This window comes from Rhinoraja longicauda, chromosome 4 (genome assembly GCF_053455715.1).
Source record: "Rhinoraja longicauda isolate Sanriku21f chromosome 4, sRhiLon1.1, whole genome shotgun sequence".
Classification (NCBI taxonomy): domain Eukaryota; kingdom Metazoa; phylum Chordata; class Chondrichthyes; order Rajiformes; family Arhynchobatidae; genus Rhinoraja; species Rhinoraja longicauda.
In genome coordinates, this window is record NC_135956.1 from 42,881,671 (window position 1) to 42,905,098 (window position 23,428).

Below are 23,428 nucleotides of genomic sequence, written 5' to 3' on the forward strand. Positions count from 1 at the left end.
CTATCCATGCTTTCCAACATCTTTCCATCCCACTTTCCACAGAGACTGCTCCCTCCACAACTCCTTGATTCACTCATCCCTTCCACCCAAACTAACCCCTCACAGGTACATTATCCTGCATCTGCTGGAGATGTCACACATGCCCCTATACCTCCTCCCTCACATCCACACATGAACCCAAGCGGTCTTTCCAGGAATTTCTTTAGTAAGAGGGTGGTGAATCTGTGGAATTCTTTGCCACAGAAGCCTGTGGAGGCCAAGTCAGTGGATATATTTAGGGCAGAAATAGATTCTTGACACCTGTACTAATTGGGGGGGAGGCAGAACAATAGGTTAGGACAAAGAGATAGATCAGCCATGATTAAATGGCAGAGTAGACTTGATAGGCCGAATGGCCTAATTCTGCTCCTATCACTTATGATCTTATGAACATTGCCACTTGGGAAACCCAATTTCACGACAAAAAAGTGAATGCAATGCTCACTGGCATTCCAATGACACAAAATCTTGGGTCTGCTTAGTTAATGCAAAAAAGCAAGCACTATAAAATTCTGCAAATTTCTACTAATCCTTTACAACATCAAATTTCTTACTTTATCATTTAAGAATCCAATCTTGAGTATGCTTTCAGTATTTTGAACACCGTCTGCCATATTCAAATCACCCAAGGAATCACCAAGAAGAATGATGTTACAATTGTCCTTTAGTTTATCGAAATACTCAGAGCTCCGCAATGCTCCATCGCGTTTATTATAAACATGGATGAGTTCACCTTTAAAGCCTTTCAGGACACCCTGCAATTAAAAAAAACGCTGAGTTACTTTAGTTATTTTGTTAAGTGGGTCATTTTTTCAGCCGATAGCAAAATTCCAGTTATCATGACAACTGTATGTAGGACAACATACTTTAATTCCAAAACCTGTGTGACTTTACTGGCTTCAAGCAGCTATGGTCAATTAAAACTGGGATTCAATTGATTAAATTCATACAATTCTTGCATAGTTTTTGTTAATGCAAGTTTTCTTAAATTATATTATTAACTTGCTAATCCAGGTGACCCCTGCAGTACCACAGTTCTGGTAATGTAAATTCGCCTGTAGGGAATTCACAAATCACTATTAAAAAAAACTGGGATATGGGGCATGCAGAGATCAAGGTCACCAACTTACCTTCTCATCAAAATCCATGAAGTTGGAAACAACTTTCACATTCGAGTGGAAGACACCGACCTGAACAATGACCTCTTCCAGTATGTCACCAATACCCGCTGAAAATATGAACACTGGGATGTTGCGTTCATTCAGTTTATCAAAGAACAATTCATAACCATCCCTGCAAAGGTACAATGCATTTCAGGTTACAGATTTCAAGCCATTTATTTCAAAAATAGATACAGGCAGTTCCAGCATTAGTCGCTTGTGCTTATAGAATTTACTAAATCACCAACAAAATATCTGGGATACGGAATAAGAATTTATTATTACAAACTTTATAGTGAAAATAGAAAATAAACTTTTTTCTCCATCTTGTTATTCATGAGGCATGAATGAATTACACAGCTCCATATTACTGTCAATTGTGATTCAGACATTTTACATGCAACACCTACCAATGTGAGTGTCGCCTGCACTGTAATCAGCCATTAAATCGCACATTATGCTGTCATGGTACTTTTGCCAAGCTTTACAATAACATCTCGAAAGTCACATTTTCACAACATCAACAATATACAAACTCTCCAAGTACAATGATCCCCCTTGCACTTCTTAACAAGGTAGTTCTGGACAGCAAGTGTATCAATCATGGATTTGTGGGAACCCAATGTCATAACATAATGAGATTATTTGTGGACAAGGCAAACAATGGTAGAGATGTAAAAAATTCACAATTGCTCGTCAATACATATAGGGAATCAAAGGCAGAGCAGATCCAACAGGTCATGATGCACAAGTCATGAAGGAAATGGGCCAAACATAGGCAAATGGGATAATTTTAGATAGGCATCTTGTTCATCATGACGACACTTTATCAGATTAAACTCCCAAATTACCTCTAGTATTAGAAAACAGCAAAACAGGCTGGCTAAATTGTAGACGACGAAGAATCAGATAACCCACTAGAGCAGAAAAAGCTATTCAATGTATAAATGCTTGTAACTGCAAAATTAAATTAAATGAACAAGCCCTGTTATTTACTTTGACGAAAATTACAAACTAAGCCTGCACAGTACCTCAACATCACATCCGATTCCTTCACCACTGCTGCCAGTTTCTCTTTCCGAATTCCTTGTTCAATCAATAAATTGTGAGCTTTAGTCCACCTGTATAAATAGAGTTTTTATTTAGAAAAGCATAAACACCAGAAAACCCCAGCAAGGAATTACTTCTGCCTCAATGTAGGGACACTTGTTTCCAATTAAAAGTATAAATAATGCAAAAGAATGTTTACTTTGCTGGTAGTCACAAATATTTATTCTTTAAGGAATATCTTTATTTCATAGATTAAAGGAACTGATACAATCTTTGATATGGTTCATGTTAAATATTACACATTTTCTATAGTCAGTCAGTTCAACATAAAAATTCTGATTTTCAATTTAGTCATTAAATGGAGTTCTCACTGAAAATTAGCAAAAGAAATCAACACAGAACTGAATGAGTACCGACTCGTGGGACACAGAAATTAAAGTTCTTTACTCAGTGCAGGCACACAAATGTAGCTGACTCTTAAATTTCAGTGTAATAATGCCAAGTGGCCTTTAAAAAAAAACTTAAGCATGCATTTCCACTCCCCCGGCCCTCAGTTGTTGCAGACAAGCTAAAAATTATTTTGCATTCTGTAGTTCCTTAAATTACGTTATGTGAGCAGTGTGTTTTGCAAAAATATGTGGAGGGGCACTTGATTTTGGTTCTAATGCAACTTTGCTGAACTTGTAATGTTACAATCTAGTTGTAAAGTGAAGAGATTTTGAAGTTTGCTGCGGCGGCCAGGCGGAAGGGTTTTTTGCAACTTCCCCCCCCCCTGAATGGAACTCGATACACTGCAAGGCAGCTTTCCTTGGGCTTATTGACGGCTCAGCTGGCCTGTTGGGGGTTGAGGTTATGCCGACGGAGGCAGAGGGTGACCAATGGGGGCGGCACAGGAGCAGGCTCTGGAGCTGAGTGGCTGATGCAATGTGAATCATGGAGCTCCAGTGTTGACATCAGTGATAGGAGCAGAATTAGGCCATTCCGCCATTCAATCATAGTTGATCTATCTCCCCCCAACCCTATTCTCCTGCCTTCTCCCCATAACCCCTGGCACCCGTACTAATCAAGAATCTTTCTATCTCTGCCTTAACTCTGCCTCAGTGGTAGGATTGGTCAAAGTCAGCATGGATTTATGATGGGGAAATCATGCTTGACTAATCGTCTGGAATGTTTTGAGGATGTAACAAATAGAATGGATAAGGGAGAGCCAGTGGATGTGGTGTATCTGGACTTTCAAAAAGCCTTTGAACAAGGTTCCACACAAGAGATTAGTGTGCAAAATTAGAACACATGATATTGGGCTTTGGGTATTGACATGTATAGAGAACTGCTTGGCAGACAGGAATCAAAGAGCAGGAATTAACAGGTCCTTTACAGAATGGCAGGCAGTGACTAGTGGGGTGCCGCAAGGCTCAGTGCTGGGATCCGTTATTTACAATATATATGAATGATTGAGACGAGGGAATTAAATGTAACATCTCCAAGTTTACGGATGATACAAAGCTGGGTGGCAGTGTGAGCTGCGAGGAGGTTGCTATGAGGCTGCAGGATAACTTGGATAGGTTGGGTGAGTGGGCAGATGCAATGGCAGATGCAGTATAATGTGGATAAATGTGAGGTTATCCACTTTGGTGGCAACAACAAGGCAGATTATCTGAATGGTGTCAGATTAGGAAAAGGGAGGTGCAACAAGACCTGAGTCAAGATAAGACCTTGTACATCAGTCACTGAAAGTCAGCATGTGGTACAGCAGGCAGTGAAGAAAGCAAATGGCATGTTGGCTTTCATAGCGAGAGGATTTGAATATAGAAGCAAGGAGGTCCAACTGCAGTTATACAGAGCCTTGGTGAGACCACACCTACAATATTGTGCAGTTTTGGTCTCCTAATTTGAGGAAGGATATTCTTGCTATTGAGGGAGTGTAGTATAGGTTCACCAGGTTAGTTCCCGGGATGGTGGAATGGGTCGACTGTGCTTGGATTCACTGGAATTTAGAAGAATAAGAGGGGATCTTGTAGAAACATAAAATTCTTAAGGGATTGGACTTGCTACATGCAGGAAAAATGTTCCCCATGTTGGGGGAGTTCAGAACCAGGGGGTCGCAGTTTAAGAATAAGGGGTAGACCATTTAGGACTGAGACGAGGAAAAACTTTTCACCCATAGAGTTGTAAAACTGTGGAATTCTCTGCCACAGAAGGCAGTGGAGGCCAATTCTCTGGATGTTATCAAGAGAGTTAGATTTAGCTCTTAAGGCTAAAGGAATCAAGGGATATGGGGAAAAAGCACAAATAGAGTACTATTTTTGGATGATCAGCCATATCATATTGAATGTCGATGCTGGCTTGAAGGGCCGAATGGCCTACTCCTGCACCTATTTTCTATGTTTCTATGTAAACAGCCTTTCAAAATGTCCAGTAACCAACAAAAACTGGCCTCACTGGCACTACCCATATCCCTCAAATTAACAAATTGTAAACAGACATTTCTAACAAAATATATTCTTCAGTGATGATTACTTTTCACATTCATAACTACTGCAGAGCCATTTGATTTGGATTCTAACTCCAAAAGGTAGTGGGTTGGTAGTGAGGAATGGCTAAGATTTCCTCATTATCCCAAGCAATTCTAATTTGGTGTCCTGTGTAGTTTAGAGGCACTGACAAGATGTCTGCAAACTAGAACATCTAAAAAGGAAGCTAAATGAGAGGGCTGTAAGTGATTAATGGAAAATTAATACATAACTCACCTTCCTTTTAATAAATAGCAACCCCACAATCCTCCCCCCCCCCCTTCCCGTCTCCATATAAAAGATGAGAAAAAGAGAGAATAGCAAATTTGATTATATTTTGCGAAGTGTAACTGTCAACCAACATCTTGCTTAGATTATGCATACTGCACAATCATTTAATCATAACCATTAGACAAGAGAGATCAACTGTCTGCTTGTATTCTCCATTAAAATTTTCTGTTAACTATTAACACTCTGACATGGTAATTCACTGTCAGCAAAGACTACCACTACTTCACAATCAGATGAGCAAGGCAAAATTCATAACTGTAATCTTTTGAGCACTCCAAGTCCCAAAAGCAAGTGATCGAAAATGTCATTTTTAGATAGGATAGAAATATTGTTTTGCGTGACTTGTTCTCATTGGGAATCACAATTTATCAAGATAGTTCATGAGACTGGTATTGGATGAAGATGCAATACATTCTATGATTTAACTTCTGTATTAAGATGAAAGGATTTACCATTCCACCATGAAAGGATACTTTTCCTCAGTACTAATGGTTGGATCAACTTCAATCGGATAGTACGTGTTCCTAATTTGCCGCAACTGCAAGAATGAAAACAATATAAATAAAATTTGAAAAGATTATGTGAAAGAAAATGTTGTTTGTAGTTGAAAGTACCTTTTGCCTACAGTCCTCTGAGATTAATTTGCAGTTGTCAATGACATCTGTCAAAATAAAAAGGAATTGAAGGAATAAATAACTGTTCAACAAACATGTAGCAAAAATGAATTCCATAATTCAAATTGTAATTTCCTTTCAACGCAGTGAGGCAATTTGGCCGACCACAGCCTTCCCATTCCCTCGCCAATTTTCACCATAACCAATTCTCCCGACATTTTCATCAACTCTCCCAAATTCTGCCATTCAACTACATAGTACAGGGAAACTACATAAGGTCATAATCATGTAATAGGAGTAGAATTAGGCCATTCGGCACATCAAGTCTACGCCATTCAATCATGACTGATCTATCTCTCCCCCCTAACCCCATTCTCCTGCCTTGTCCCCATAACCCCCGACACCCCCACTAATCAAGAATCTATCTATCTCTGCCTTAAACATATCAATTGACTTGGCCTCCACAGCCTTCTGTGGCAAAGAATACCACAGATTCACCACCCTGACTAAAGAAATTCCTTCTCATCTCCTTCCTAAAGGAACGTCCTTTAATTCTGAGGCTATGACCTTTAGTCCTTTACTCTCCCACTAGTGGAAACATCCTCTCCACATCGACTCCATCCAAGCCTCTACCAAACCCCACATCTTTGGGACGTGGGCAAAAACTAGAGAGCCAGGAAAACAAAAACTCCAGTCATAGTCATAGATTGATACAGTGTGGAAACAGGCCCTTCGGGCCAACTCGCCCACAATGTCCCAGCAACCCTAGTCCCACTTGCCTGCGCTTGGTCCATAACCCTCCAAACCTGTCCTATCCATGAGCCTCTCCAACTGTTTCTTAAATGAATGGATAGTCCCAGCCTCAACTACCTCCTCTGGCAGCTTGTCCCATACCCCACCACCCTAAAGTACCTGGGGAGGGGATGGTTTGGATGGGAAGAGACGAGTGGACTACGAGTTGCGGAGGGAACGGTCTCTGCGGAAAGCAGAAACAGGTGGAGATGGAAAGATGTGACCAGTAGTGGGATCCCATTGGTACTTTCCCCTGCAACTGCAGGAGATGCAACACCTGTCCCTTTACCTCCCCCCTCGACTCCATCCAAGGACCCAAACAGTCTTTCCAGGTGAGGCAGAGGTTCACCTGCACCTCCTCCAACTTCATCTACTGTGTCCGCTGTTCCAGTGTCAACTTCTCTACATCGGCGAGACCAAGTGCAGGCTCGGCGATCTTTACGCTGAGCACCTCTGCTTTGTCCGTCTTAATGTACCTGATCTCTCGGTGGCTCAGCACTTATTTTTATTTTTTATTTTATTTATTTATTATTTTTTCCGGTCAATACAATACAACTGATTGACCATACAGTTGTGAAAGTTAAATAGTGCAAAAAAAACATTGTATCAAAAAATAAAACAATATAATCACACATATTTTCTGACCGAAAAAAAATAAAGGCGTAGGCAGAAGCCAAAGCTTATTACGCCTACCCTTAATACTTAACAAAGTATAATTTTAAAACAAAACCCAGCATCATACGTCAGAAGCAGATAAACAAAACATAGAAAGAAACACAAATATAGTCAAGAACCATCATTTCTATCATGTGCTGATCACATATTTTGTATCTTTCAAATATAATATTTTTGAACATTTTCTTGAATTTACACATATTAACAGCACCTCATATTTCACTTGGGTAGGTTACACCCCAGCGTTATGAACATTGACTTCACTAACTTCAGATAGTCCCTGCTTTCCCTCTCCATTTCCTCCCCCTTCCCAGTTCTCCCACTAGTCTTCCTGTCTCTGACTACATTCTATCTTTGTTCCACCCCCTCCCTTGACATCAGTCTGAAGAAGGCTCTCGACCCGAAACGACACCCATTCCTTCTCTCCAGAGATGCTGCCTGACCTGCTGAGTTACTCCATCATTTTGTGTCTACCTTCAATTTTTACCAGCATCTGTTTTTTTTTCTTACAATAAAGTCATCACATGTTATACTAGGGGTGGCAGGAGCACAGCAGTAAGGGTTGCAGCTGCACAGCCCAGAGACCTGTCCTCCATATAAACTCCACATTCCATGACTCTGTAATTTCCCTAGAGTTCAGTTGTCCTCACACATCCTAAAGTGATACTGGTAGGTTAATTGACTATCAGAACTTTCCCTTGCCGAGGTGGGTGGGAGGAGAATTGCTGGAAGTTAATAGATATTTGAGAAATAATAGATTTCTGGTAAATAAGTGGGGAAATAGGACCAATAGAAATGTTACGAGAGTTGGTAAGGACCCTCCGATGTACTAAAGAAATATTTTAAAAAAATTAAAGATCTGTAAATTGGTTCCAATAGACACTGGGTCAGTTAAACAAAATTTTACACTGCTTTTACCCCTGGAAAGGGACAGCAAGATTGAAGAATTGTGATTAAGGAGTGTCAGTAAACAGAGTTTGAAAATGAATGAACAAGTTTTTAAATGATGAATGAAGAATGTCACTCGCAAAAAAGTCAGCATCAACAAGATGACTGCTTTGGAATTTATGTAAAAGCATAAAAATCTGGCTGTTCATTTTTACTGATACTACTCAAAGTACCTACTGTGACAGGTTGAACATCTTTTCCCATTGTGTAAGAACTTGCTCAGTGTCATGTCAAAATCCGTGATTACCTGCCCAAAATAATTTTAAAACACACGATTAATTATTGCGCACGTAACATTATTCACACAACCACCCATAAAGTATTGAAACACACCAAGGTCATAGAACTGAAACATTAACCCTCTTTCTTACTTCACAGATACCGTCTGACTCGATTTGTATTTCTGTATTTTCTATCGTTATTTGAAAGTTCCAGAATTTCGTATTTTTGTAAAAATGGTAGTTTGGGGAATAATCATGCTGGATATTTTAGTATTATACCATGAAGTTGAATGTAGTATCACTAAGTTTAACAATTATTAACCCCAATAAATTACATGAGAAAATAGTGACTATTACTGACGACATGGTCAGATTATAGGCACAGTGCCCTCCATAATGTTTGGGACAAAGACCCATCATTTATTTATTTGCCTCTGTACTCCACAATTTGAGATTTATCATATCATCATATCATATATATACAGCCGGAAACAGGCCTTTTCGGCCCTCCAAGTCCGTGCCGCCCAGCGATCCCCGTACATTAACACTATCCTACACCCACTAGGGACAATTTTTACATTTACCCAGCCAATTAACCTACATACCTGTACGTCTTTGGAGTGTGGGAGGAAACCGAAGATCTCGGAGAAAACCCACGCAGGTCACGGGGAGAACGTACAAACTCCTTACAGTGCAGCACCCGTAGTCAGGATCGAACCTGAGTCTCCGGCGCTGCATTCGCTGTAAAGCAGCAACTCTACCGCTGCGCTACCGTGCCGCACAAAAAAAAAATCACATGTGATTAAAGTGCACATTGTCAGATTTTATTAAAGGGTATTTTTATACATTTTGGTTTCACCATGTAGAAATTACAGCTCTGTTTATACATAGTCCCCCCATTTCAGGGCACCATAATGTTTGGGACACATGGCTTCACAGGCATTTGTAATTACTCAGGTGTGTTTAATTGCCTCCTTAATGCAGGTATAAAGAGAGCTCTCAGCACCTAGTCTTTCCATCACCTTTGGAAACTTTTATTGCTGTTTATCAACATGAGGACCAAAGTTGTGCCAATGATCATCAAAGAAGCCATTATGAGACTGAGAAATAAGAATAAAACTGTTAGAGACATCAGCCAAACCTTAGGCTTACCAAAATCAACTGTTTGGAACATCATTAAGAAGTCAAATCAAGTTAATTTTATTTGTACAGCACATTTAAACACAACCCATGTTGACCAAAGTGCTGTACATCAGTGCAGGGACTAAAAAGGAACATACAATAGCACACAAACCTAAACAACACATACATAAACAGTTTACAGCACCCCCTCAGAGGGTCTCAAACGCTAGGGAATAGAAGTAGGTTTTGAACCTGGACTTAAAGGAGTCGATGGAGGTGGCTGTCTAGGAGCTACAACCGCAAAAGCGCGGTCACCCCTGAGCTTAAGCCTAGAACGCAGGATAGTCAGTAGCCCCAAGTCGGCCGCCCTGAGGGACCTGGAGATTGAGTGGTGGGTTAGAAGATTTTTGATATGGGGGGGGGGGGGGGGGCAAACCCGTTTAAGGCTTTGCATGCAAATAGGAGCTTGAAATTGATTCTGTACAGTACTGGCAGCCAGTGGAGAGAGGCCAGAATCGGGGTGATGTGGTCCCTTTTACGGGTGGCCATCAGGAGTCTCGCTGCGGCGTTTTGGACCAATTGTAGGCGGGACAGAGATGATTGGCTGATCCCAGTGTATAGGGAGTTGCAGTAGTCCAGACAGGAGAAAATAAATGCGTGGATGAATTTTTCTAGATTGTCAAATTGGAGGATTGGAAGAGAGTACTGGTGAGCTTACTAATCGCAAAGGGACTGGCAGGCCAAGGAAGAACAACACGGCTGATGACAGAAGAATTCTCTCTATAATAAAGAAAAATCCCCAAACACCTGTCCGACAGATCAGAAACACTCTTCAGAAGTTAGGCATGTATTTGTCAATGACCACTGTCCGCAGAAGACTTCACAAACAAAATACAGAGGCTACATGTTTAGCCGCAAAAATAGGATTGCCAAGAAGTGCTTAAAAGAGCAACCACAGTTCTGGAAAAAGGTCTTGTGGACAGATGATACAAAGATTAATTTATATCAGAGTGATGGCAAGTGCAAAGTATGGAGGAGAGAAGGAACTGCCCAAAATCCAAAGGATACCACCTCATCTGTGAAACACGGAGGTGGGGATGTTATGGTCTGAGCATGTATAGCTGCTGAAGGTACTGGCTCAATTATCTTCATTGCTGATACAACTGCTGATGGTAGTAGCATAATGAATTATGAAGTGTATAGACACATCCTATCTGCTCAAGTTCAAACAAATGCCTCAAAACTCATTGGCTGGCAGTTCATTCTACAGCAAGACAATGATCCCAAACATACTGCTAAAGCAACAAAGGAGTTTTTCAAAACTAAAAAATGGTCAGTTCTTGAGCGGCCAAGTCAATCACCCAAATTGAACCCAATTCAGCATGCCTTTTATATGCTGGAGAAAACTGCAGGGGACTAGCCCTCAAAACAAGCTAAAGATGGTTGTAATACAGGCCTGACAGAGCATCACCAGAGAAGACACCCAGCAACTGGTGATGTCCATGAATTGCAGACTTCAAGCAGTCATTGCATGCAGAGGATATGCAACAAAATACTAAACATGACTACTTTCATTTACATGACATTATGGTGCCCTGAAATGGGGGGACTATGTATAAACACTGCTGTAATTTCTACATGGTGAAACCAAATGTATGAAAATGGCCTTTATTAAAATCTGAGAAAGTGCACTTTAACCACACGAGGTTTTTTTTTGTATTACAAATCTCAAATTGTGGAGTACGGAGGCAAATAAATAAATGATGGGTCTTTGTCCCAAACATTATGGAGGGAAGCAACTACAACTCCCCAGCCTTTTTGTTAGGATATGAAATGCAAATATCTGACATAAAGGGAAGCAACTACAACCCTCCAGCCAGTGGAAACGTTTTCCTAATTCACTCTATCAAAGCCCCACCCTATTTTGATCCTTCTCTGCTGAAATCAGAATCCATTTTAATCTTTAATTCAAAACTCTTTCACTTGGCCTCTTGGAAACATTGCTTACTTGAAGTTTTGTTGATCCACCTTTGATAAGACCACATATGATTTCTTCCACTCTTTCAGGATTCTTAATATTGACAGTTTTCTTCTGGAATTCTGGCATCTGTGAAGAAGGTAATTTACATTAGGTACATTGTCCACTCTAGCGAATATAGCTGACACAAAGATATTTTGAATCTTTAATGCAGTTTTACACCATTCATCAGATACCTCAGATTGGATTACGAAGGTTTAGGAGCAAAGTACATGCGGCAGCAGTATGGATCAAACACAAGTAATTTTATTTACAACATAAGGAACATATGAATCAAAAGGTAACCATAGAAACATAGAAAAATATGTGCAGGAGTAGGCCATTCAGCCCTTTGAGCCAGCACTGCCATTCAATATGATCATGGCTGATCATCTAAAATCAATATTCCGTTCCAGTTTTTCCCCATATCCCTTGATTCCCTTAGCCCTAAGAACTAAATCTAACTCTCTCAAAACCATCCAGTGAATAGACCTCCACTGCCTTCTGTAGCAGAGAATTCCATAGATTCACAACTCTCTGGGTGAAAAAGCTTTTCATCTCAGTCCTAAATGGCCTCCCCCTTATTCTTAAACCGTAACCCCTGCTTCTGGACTCCAATAACGGGAACATTTTTCCTGCATCAACCCTATCCAATCTTCTAAGAATTTTATATGTTTCTGTAAGATCCCCTCTCACCCTTTTAAATTCCAGCGAATACAAGCTGTCGACCCATTCTTTCATCATATGTCAGTCCCGCCATCCTGGGAATTAACCTGGCGAACCTATGCTGCACTCCCTCAATAGCAATTATGTCCTTCCTCAAAATAAGGAGACCAAAATTGCACACAATACTCCAGGTGCAGTCTCACCAGGGCCCTGTACAACTACAGTAGGACTTCCTTGTTCCCAAACTCAATTCCTCTCGCATGAAGGCCAACATGCCATTAGCTTTCTTCACTGCCTGCAGTACCTGCATGCTTACTTTCAGTGACAGACTAGACCAAGTGGACCCGTTTGGCCCAAACCTCTCCTGCAACACCTTCTTCCCCCCCCCCCCCCCCACTCCCCTCGCCCCCGCCCTCCCCCCCCACTCCATTCCCCTCAACCCCCCTTATCCTCCCTCCCTCCCTAGGAGATAAATTTAAACTTTAAAAGGTGAATAACTTAAAAAATATAACACCAATTTCAATTAAACGACTTCCATTAGCACCAAAGGGACGACAGTGAGTAAGGTGGGTCTAAAATTGTCACGCTATCGTGCACCATTTTGGCTGTAGTTCAGGAACAAACAAACAAATCAGAGTTTTAGTATATAGATGTACAAGCACACCCAGGTCTCGTTACACCTCCCCTTCTCCTTATCTGACACCATTCAGATAATCTGCCTTCCTGTTCTTGCCACCAAAGTGGATAACCTCACATTTATCCACATGATACTGCATCTGCCATGCTTCTGCCCACTCACCCAACCTATCCAAGTCACCCTGAAGCCTCATAGCAACCTCCTTGCAGCTCACACTGCCACCCAGCTTTGTGTCGCCTGCAAACTTAGAGATAATACATTTAATTCCTTTGTCTAAATCGTTAATATAATTACAGATAATAACCAATTATCGAGCATACTGAATTATAAAGACTGGTTACCCAAGATCAAAATTAATTACTTCATATTATTAAACGGGGTCTGATATAACTGCATTTGTCCCATACCAACCTTGGTGCCACATGTTCAACTCTCTAAAGTGAATGCCCCAATGCCAATTTGTTTGTAGCTCAAGTTCTAGTGGAGACTATTCCTTTGCGACTCTAATTTCTAATTTGGACCCCAGTAACTCATTTCTTTAACAGAACCTTTTACTTAGTTCTATCTTATATCCATCCACAATTTTCCTCTCTACCGCGTAACATCTACGATCCATATATTAGGCATCAAGACAACTTGCAGATGGAAGAGAAAAATATCTGTCCACCTCTGTCTATACTGTCCAGTACCATTTTAACTCCACTGTACCATGTTCTTTCTGGTTAACGGGACAAGGATAAGGACAAGAAACTTTCAGTTGTTAGTCATGTGCAAACTTGAGATTCCACTGACAGTTTCTGTTGAACTCCTGGCTCACTTGTATTCACACTCTCCTGTCCCACTTGGCTGACCAAGTACAGGCGCTCGCTCCTGTGTTATAGCGCTCAGGTAACAGAAACTTGCTCTTAAAAATTCTAAAATTAGTTTCCAAAACTTTAAGCTATGGAATAACATTTGTTCTCACACAACCTATGTAAAAAAGTAAATAAATAAACTTTAAAAAAGTTTTTCTTGAAGCACCGGCAAATGACCTGGCATTACATTATGGAAAATTGTCATGCGACGTTTTACACGAATGCAATCCCTCCCATGCAATACTGGGGCCATTTGTACTCAATCTGGTGTGATTGTGAGGTGGGCTGAAGAGACAACTGTGAGCAGCAGGATAGCAGGGCAGAAAGTGTGCAGTGGGGAGAGTTGGAGTGGAAAACTGAGAGAAAGCAGGCAGCTGAGAGGGAGGGAATAAAGAAGGGATGAGTAGGAAAGAACTGCAGACGCTGGTTAAAATCGAAGGTAAACACAAAATGCTAGAGTAACTCAGCGGGACAAGCAGCATCTCTGCAGAGAAGGAATGGGTGACGTTTTGGGTTGAGAGCCGAAGGGAATTGTGGAAAAGTGCCGAGAAAATTAGTGTGTCAACAGCACTTACATTTGTATGGGTGGTTACTGTAACCATGTAGTAGGCACAGCTAAAGTACTTCATATGCAAAGCTGGAGAATTTTACTGCACAGATGGGGCTGACAACAATCTGGCAAAGCTTAGCCACACTATGCTTTAAGTTGGCAATCTAAATTTAGCTATGTTCTTTGCACATCGCTGATCATTCAATATTCCCTTTTATACACCTTCATTGCAAACCTTTAAGCTAGAGTACCTCATCGTTACTCTAGGAGGAGCCAGCGCTGCCCTCGCAGCTACGGCTTGCCTGCAGTCCGTTTGTCTTTTGTGTTTTTTGTTCTTTTTGTCTTAATTGTAGTTTAAATATGATGTAGTGTTTGTGGTTGTGTGTTATGTGGGGGGGGGGGGGGGGGGAACTGTAAAAGTGTCTCTCGCGAACGGAGACCCGACCTTTGTTTTCTGTGTCGTGTCTCCGTTCCCGCTGCGGCCTACCATCGGCCATGCACCTGGAGCTGGCGGGCTCCGGCTGGGACCACCACCTGTTCGCAGAGCCCGCGGCCCAGACTCACCACCTGCGGCGCTGGCTGCGACCCGTCTCCGGAGGCTTCGGCGCGGGCCGCCTGGACGTCGGACGCCCGCAGGCCCCTGGGTGGGGGCCGACATCGGGAGTACAGGCAGTGGCAGCGTCTTCGCCCGCCCCGAAGCGCGGGGCTTGGGTCGGCCCGCCGCAGACCTTTCACCGTCCGGCGCGGCGCTTCAATGTCAGGAGCCCCGACCGCCCCGATATGGCAACTCCAACAGCCTGACCGCGGGAGAAGACGGCAGGGGAAGAGAAAAAGACATTCTGGCCTTCCATCACAGTGAGGTGACTGGAGGAGACTCACTGTGATGGATGTTTCTTTTGTTTGGTGTTGGTTTATGATTGTATGTGTTATTGCATATTTTTATTGATTATTCTTATTGGTCTTATTGTTGAACTGCGGGTAATTTTTCATTTCACTGCACATTTATGTGTATGTGACAAATAAATTGACTATTGAGCATCTCAATGACAGATTTAAGCTTATTCCCACAATGAGTAAAAGCACAGTATTTGTTAGCTCTCATGGTTCTTTTACTTAAGCAATGCCTTTAAGCTATTGGCACACAGTGTGTCTTTTGATTTTATTGCTCTTAGATCCTCAGTCTGCATGGAACATCAGAAGGCAATAGTTAATGTCCCAAACTTTCAAGTCCAAAGGAGGCCATGTCTGAAGGCACATTGTGTGTAGGAAAGAACTGCAGATGCTGGTTTAAATCGAAGGTAGACATAAAATACCAGAGTAGCTCAGCAGGACAGGCAGTATTTCTGGATTTCTTCTCATCCCATTCCTTCTCTGCAGAGATGCTGCCTGTCCCACTGAGTTACTCCAGCATTTTGTGTCTACCTTCTGAAGGAACATTAATCAGTTGATTATTTCTACCATAATGGTCATGGGTCCTATTATAAATCAACTTACTATCTGTGATAAAAACAGTACAAATAGAACTTAATTTAATCAAACCACAGTATCCCTCTGATTTGGTGGTTTGATTAAATGCAGTTTGGAGGTACATGCAAAATAAAATCTCGGAATATTAAATCAAGAAATAGAATAGAGATAAAAATTAAAATGAGATACTGCTTGATCGAAACCTGCAGAAAGAAAAGTTACGTTAATCTTCATATTAATCAGAATTAGGCAGTCTAAAATTTGCCTTTATACGCCAGATATGCTGATGAAGATAAACTGCTGTCAAAGCACAAAACCACGATATTAAAACTTATTTTAAATTTCTACCAGAGTGCATCACCACAACATCAGAATAATTATGTATCAAGAAGGTTTATGAAGTTAATAATTGGCCCAAATACTGAAAAAGTCCTATTTCCACGTAATGGCTTTGTCCAGTAATTACATTGAGATTCCAATGTTACCCATACTCCAGCAACATTGGTTTGCACAGCCACAATTCAGATGTACTTGCTGTTAATGCTGTCAAAATGTTTACAAAAATGATTACATGCTTTCGCACTGGTTACAGAACTAGAACAAAGCACAGTTCGTTTTCTTGGGAAATTGCAAGATTTTTAAATGAAAATATTTACAACAGTGTAACACACCAGGTTTAACCATCTCTGCATGTGGAAACAGTGCTGAAAAGAATGTGACTGGTTGCATTTTTTGTTATAAAATTTTCAAGCTCATATTTCCAGAAGGCATACCTCTAACATCTGCAAACTCTCTTTGTCCACCATCTTGCTCACTGCACAGTGCTCTGGGGGGTAAACTAAGGGCAGGAAGCTGATCTATGTCCAGCACATTGATCTTTCGCAATCCCTACTGCGTTCAGTTGCTTTGGTAATTATTGATGTTTGTCTACAGAGGATAAGATATAAGAAGGCAGCCACAAAAAGATTATGTACACTACAAAAACTAGTCTTACCACCATTTCACACATCGATTCTACAAGAATGTTGTTAATACTTAGTCACTGCAGCAAGTAATCAAAGTTGGTTCTGCAAGTACAGATCTTATTATTCCATTACCTGTGCATTTAGCGCAACCCCTCCCCTCATTAACCTTTCATGGTCCTGTAATCACGATAGTGGTGACTAATGTTCAAAATCAGTAAATAAAAACACTGCAGCTGTTAAAAACACAGCAGCACAGTAGAAATAATCAGCAAAACTGTATTTTAAAACATCTTTCAGGTCTGACCTCAAAGACTTTGAGCTGTTGTGCACATACCTGCACATGGTTTACCTGCGTAAGTGTGGCACCACAAGTTGTATACAGGTTTCTATCTGGTTAGCCGTGTTTCAATCTATACAAGTAGTGAGAAAGATTTTGCTCATCAGCAAGGCCCTTATATAAGGGCACAATTATAGGACATGGCCCGAAATAGCAGAACCAATCATTTTAATGCATTGCCATGATGCAACAAACAGAAGGACTTGTGCACAACCCGGTAAGGGTTTCTGTTTATCAGCCTGTGCCTGAATACTTTGTGACCTTTTAGGGTGGATGTAGCTCACTTGGGGGGGGGGGGGGGTAGGGAAAGCCAAATAAAGTTCTGAGTATACGAACAGAATTGTAGATCCATGTCTGGTTTTACTGTTGTGCATCCGGTCCAGAATCCAGGCCGGGTTTTGTACTGCGTTATCCTGGTGTTAGTTAGGAGACTATCCTGAGGGCTGGAGGTAATGGTAGCCAGCATCTGTACTGCCAATGATCTGACTTATATACACCGGAGGGCATCTGAATGTACCCACTCACAAACAAGAATGTTTTGTTGAATATCGATAGATTGCAATGAACTGCAGGAAAGAAAACATGCATGATCATGCTGCATTCAGCACTACTATAAAAGCCATTTCAACATACAAACAAAATAACATCACATTTCACTTAATGTGGAACTAAAAAGGAGAAAGAATAAGCTTTATTTCCGTTCTTTTAAATTATTCTGTCAAGAACAGAACATTTCGTAAGATTCAATTTCTCGTAGTTAGTTGAATTGTGGCTAGCTGGCCGTTTTTGACACATTTTAAATTGGATTAAAGTAATTAATTAACCCTTTTCAGACAAGTCTAAACTTCTGGCTTAGTGGTTAAGATATTGGGAACAAGGGTGTTTCAAAGTCCAGCTCAAAAATTTCAACAACGTTTTATTACCACTTTGTTGAATTATATTCAAAAGTCCATTTTAGGTTTTTTTTGTACAACAATGGTGCAAATAAAATGGATTTCTCAAATTAACTCATGATTAGATACTTGATCCATGGTTATGGTTAAATTAATTTTGAAAGAAATTATAGCACTGCATCATATACATCCAAGGTATTTTGCGGAATAGATAATTTTACCGTGTTACTTCAATGTTCAAAGTATCTGTAAAATATATGGTATTCATAGTTTATCACAGGTTTTGCAAAACTGGCGAACCTGCAATGATTGCATGGGTGTTGCTAAAAGCTAACACAAATGACAAAAGTTACATATTCTATAGATTTATTGATTTTCAGGGTTTGGGTTGTAGGCAGGGCCAGCATTTATTGCCTTACCTTAATTGCTGTGGAGAATGTGGCAATCACCTTCTACAACCAGTGCACTTTCTGGTGAAGGTGCTAATTGGGTGTTGTTGGGCTGGGTATTGATTTAGATGCAATGATAAGAAAAGTGATATATTTCCAAGTCAGAATGGTATACAACCTGGAGCAAAGCCTTCAATGGTTCCATGCACTTCTGCACTTGTCCTTCTGGTATTAGGCGTTGCAAGTTTCTGAGATATTGTTGGAGCAACTGCAGTGCATTTTGTAGATGATGCACGCTGAAACAAGAATGCAATGATGATGGAGCTAATGAATGTTTACATTGGTGGATAGGTTCAAATCAAGGAGGTTGCTTTTGAAATAAATGTTGATATGTTTACATTGAAGTGTTTACAAATTTAATTTGACATATGGTCAAATGGTAGATTAATTCCATGGAACTCCATATCCATGTAGCACAACAAAAGTTGTACTTTTCACCATTGAAATGCCAAATACAAAGGGCAGTTCAGACTTGCATTGATATAACACATGACCTCACCTCGCCCATCCACATTTGTCCCCCAAGGGTGCATACCGCAGCCAACCTTGAAGCGCGTTAGACCGGGTCATCTCCTACCGGTCTTGCTCCTCTCCTGTCACGTCCGCCGTCGTTGCTGGCTCCATCTGGTCGATGGTCTTCAGAGGACGAGCAGCAGCAGCTCGGTGGCCTTCACTTCCAGTCCACCAGGTCCTCCGAACACGGGCCGGCTTGGCGGCTCCCCCCTGCAGTCCATGGTCTGCCGGGTGTTATGGTCCGCCATGGTCCTTCGTTGCGGTCGCGTTGAAGCAACAGCCAAGAAAGCACACCGACACCTCTACTTCCTTAGAAGGCCATGAAGTTTACAATGTCTCCAATTACTTTTATTAACTTCTACAGATGCACTTTAGAAAGCATTCTATCAAGATGCATCATAACCTGGTTTGGCGACACCTTTGCCCAAAACTGCAAGAAATTGCAGAATTATCTCACAAAAACTAGACCTCCCCTCATCAATTCCATCCATACTTCATGCTGCCTCGGGAAAGCAGCCAACAAAATAATAAAGGACCATTTTACACCATGATCATTCCCTCTTCTCCTTTCTTCCATCAGGCACTCTTTTTGGTCTTCAGTTTCTCTGTAGCAATAACATTATAGCACTATATTTTGCACTCTGGTATGTTTTTCTTCAAGTGGGAATCGTGTTCAGCTTGATTATATTCGTGTAAAGTTTGATTGACTGTATCGCATGTAATAGCCGGTGACGCCAGCAATGTCAACAGTCTGACTGTTCCTTCCTTCTTTGTTGTTTCATAGCATGTGTTAAATGTATGTTTTAGTGTTCTTTAGTTTGTTTTATGTGGGGTTGGGGGAAACTTTTAAAAAAACCTCTTACTTCGACGAAGATGCGATTTTTTCCCCGTATCGTATCTACATCCACACTGCGGCCTAACATCGAGGAGTTGGTAGTCTCTGTTGGAGACCGACTTCAGGAGCTCCAACTGCGGGAGCCTGCGGACCTTAACATTGCGTAGCTTGCGATCCCTTTGCCAGGGATCGACCTTGGATCTCCAACCGCGGGAGCCTGCGGACTTTATCATCATGGAGCTCGCAGTGTCTGGTTAGAGACCGACTTTGGGAGCTCCAACCGCAGGAGCTTCGATCGCCCCAATCACAGAAGCTTCGATCGCCCTGACGCGGGAGCATCGATTGCCCCGACGGATGGTTCAACTGCCCTGACCGCGGGAGAAGAGGGAAGAAGATTAGACTTCCATCACAGTGAGGAATGTGGAAAATCCGCTGAGGTGAATGTTTTTGTTAATTTTAGTTGTGTGTCTTGTTGCTTTTTTATTAGTATGGCTGTACGGTAATTCGAATATCACTGTACCTTTATTGGTACACGTGACAATAAAAGACCTTTGAAACAGCATCTTTGTACACATGACCATTAGCACAATCCTTGATACCTCCAGAGTTCCTAAGCCATCGAACTACTTGTCATTAATGGATGAGATTTCCTCCAATTAAATATTAGTAAGACAAAATCCTGTCACAATCTCTGGCCTAGCACAAACATTATCATCTCCCTTATTACATTTGAACAAGATCTCAATTCTGAACCTTTTACATTAAAAGACATCTACTTTCATCTCCAGTATTAGTCAACACAGTCATATCTCGGACTGACGGTTACTGTGACTCCTGCAGGGAGTCGAACTGGTGTTTCTGGGCCAGTTGCTTCACACTGAGCAGGATATTTCTGGTAGGACTTGCTAAACGACTTTGCCCTTGAACAGGGTTATCTAGACCATTTCTCTGGCTGCAGAAACATTTATCTATGTGACTTTAACCTACAGACTTGAACATTCAGCACTCCCAGTTTTTTCTTGTTCAGTGCTCAACAAATGTGAGCTGTGAGTGTACTGTTAATCACAATTTAGTTATTTCATTTATCTTTCACAACTGTGATTGCTGAATTACATTTCTCAATTCTTTTTCGACATCAACAATTTCACTGGGGCTGCTTCCTTCACCCATGCAGAACTCCTTGATTTCATAAACCTTGCAACTAACTTCCACCCTGCCCTTAAATTCATTTAGACCTTCTCTGACACCTCTCTCCCGTTTCTCAATCTCCATCACAGGCGACAGACAGTCTACTGATAACTAGTACAAAATTCTAGCATCTGCTGTCTCATTTCATCACTTTGATCGAACTCTTAGCTGTCTGCCTCAATAACTAATTTTCTTTATTCAATACAATTTCAGTGTAATTACAGTTTTGGTACATCAAAGATATCTCTGTCTTTGGCATCCGACCATCTGTCGGAGAAGATGGTGCGGCTTGGCGTTGTCCTGCTTGGAGAGGGGGATTTTTCATCTGTGGTTACATTTCCTTGTGTGACTGACTAGGCCTATCCGTGACAGGCAGATCCTTCCAATTTCCACAGGTGAGGCCGTCTCTGGTCGTTGTTCTGGGGAGTCCGTTGCTGCTGTCTTTGACCACATTGCGGCGTTGGCGCCTGTGCTCCAGGGTCTTGATGTTTCATGCCCGCCTGGAGGTCCTTCCTCCACCTGCCACGGTCCTCAGCAGCCGCTTCCCAGTTGTCAATGACGATATTGAAGCTTGTCATAGCCCTTTTAATTGTGTCCTTGTAGCGGAGCTTTAGTCTTCCTCTTGGTCTCCGAGCATTGGCAACCTCACCATAAAGCACATCTTTGGGGATACGCTCATTGTCCATCCTGTGTATATGTCCAATTCAGCGGAGGCGCTTCTGCTTGAGGATAGCAGGGATGCTAGGCATGTTGGTTAGAGAGAGGGCAGATTAGTTGGTAATTTTGTCCTGCCAAGAAACTCCCAGGATGCAGTGAAGACAGCAAAAATGGAAGTTATTCAATTTCCGCTCTTGATGTTGATAAGTCGTCCAAACTTCACTACTGAAAAGTAGCATGCTCAATACGCAGGGTTTGTAGACAGTGACCTTGGTTTTGGTTGTGAGTTTCCTGTTCTTCCATGCCCACTTGGTTAGTCTCCCAAAGGTAGTTGCTGCCTTTCCTATGCGCGAGTTGATTTCCTCATCCAAAGAGAGGCTATCAGTCACCGTGGATCCCAAGTAGGAGAATTTTTTGACGGATTCCTGTAAAGTGGTGTTTAGGCTGATTTGAGGGGGGAGTGGAGTGCCCTGACCCATGACAACAGTCTTCTTAATACTGATTGTCAGTCGATATTCATTGCAGGCACGAGACATCCGGTTCATTAGCCTTTGAAGTCCACCTTCCGTTGGGGTGATGAGTGCAGCAGCATCAGTGTACAGGAGTTCTCTTAGGAGCACAGTTTTCACCTTCGTCTTGGCCTTTAATCTTGCTAGACTGAAGAGTTTCCCATCACTTCTGGTGTGGAGGTAGATTCCTTCCGTATCTGTTGAGAAGGCAAAGGATAGAAAGGCAGATAGGAAGATGCCGAACAGAATTGGGGCTAGGACACATCCTTGGTTCACTTCGCTTCTCATGGGGAAGCTTTCCGACGTAGTGCCATCAAACTGCACTGTACCATGAATGTTTTCGTGAAAGGACTGGATGAAGTTTAGAAGGTGTGGTGGACACCCAAACTTCCCTAGCACCTGGTAAAGGCCGCGTCTGCTGACAGAATCAAATGCTTTTGTGAGATCCACGAATGCGATGCATAATGGGGTTCGCTGCTCTTTGCATTTCTCTTGAATTTGACTCAGGGAGATCATGTCCATCGTAGATCTACCTCCACCAAAACCGCATTGCGCCACAGGGTATATTCTGTCAGCAAGTCTGTGGACTCTTTGTAGGATCGCACTGGCAAAGGCCTTTCCTGTAGTGCTTAGGAGTGAAATGCCCCTCTAGTTATTGCAGTCACTGCGATCTCCCTTGTTCTTGTACAATGTGGTGATGTTGGCGTTACGCGTGTCTTGAGGGACCCCACCCTCTCCAGCAGAGGAGGAGAAGGGAGTGTAGGTATGGCAAGAGTTGATCGTTTCCTTGCTTGAGGCGTTCAGCAGATATGCCGTCCTGCCCAGGAGCCTTCCTTGCTGCGAGACGATTGATGGCTTTATCCAGTTCATGTAACGATGGTTCATCATTGAGCTCATTCATCACTGGCATCTGAGGGAGATCATCAAGAGCTGCAGTGGAGATGTCTTCCTCGCACGAGTATAGCTGAGAGTAGTGTTTGACCCAGCGATCCAGCTGCTTCGTTTTGTCAGTGATGGTGGTGCCGTCTGTGGACTTCAAAGGAACAATCTTGCAAATGGATGGGCCTATTGCTCAGTTTATGCCATTGTACATGGCACAAAGGTTTCCACAGTTGCTTGCAGCTTGGGTTTCTTCGCACAATTCATCCCAGTATCTGTTCGCATAGTGCCTTGCTGCTCAGCAATGAATGCTTTTGCAAGCCTTACGTTTACTTGCATGCTGAAGTTTTGTTGTGCGTCATGTAAAATGTGCGCAGAGCGCTTAGCTTCGATGATTGGCGACATTTAATCGGAGTAAGCCACAAACCATTCTGTATTCTTGCACTTTACTTTTCCATAGGCAAGTGAAGCTGCATTGTAAATGACCGTTTTCAAAGATTTCCATGCCTTGTTTGCGTTCCCTTGAGGGTCCAGAGTTGGGAGTATTTGAGTTAGCAGTTTTGAGAAATTCTGATGTTCAACCACATTGT

General features: G+C 41.9%; 1 protein-coding gene across 2 annotated transcripts in view; it reads right to left on the minus strand.

The window, feature by feature from the left end:
* The window catches only part of nt5c3a (5'-nucleotidase, cytosolic IIIA), a 33,012-nt gene that overhangs the window by 1,223 nt on the left and 8,361 nt on the right, over window positions 1–23,428 (minus strand). Inside the window, exons 2-9 of one of the 2 annotated variants that reach the window (XM_078397602.1) lie at window positions 16,387–16,540; window positions 11,431–11,529; window positions 8,257–8,326; window positions 5,665–5,711; window positions 5,503–5,588; window positions 2,231–2,320; window positions 1,170–1,332; window positions 594–794 (exon numbers count right to left, since the gene is read on the minus strand). In XM_078397602.1, coding sequence (XP_078253728.1) covers window positions 594–794; window positions 1,170–1,332; window positions 2,231–2,320; window positions 5,503–5,588; window positions 5,665–5,711; window positions 8,257–8,326; window positions 11,431–11,529; window positions 16,387–16,419 — 789 coding nt within the window. In that variant the 5' untranslated portion in view covers window positions 16,420–16,540. The remainder of the gene's footprint in view (window positions 1–593; window positions 795–1,169; window positions 1,333–2,230; window positions 2,321–5,502; window positions 5,589–5,664; window positions 5,712–8,256; window positions 8,327–11,430; window positions 11,530–16,386; window positions 16,541–23,428) is intronic. The other variant, XM_078397601.1, reaches the window with a different exon arrangement.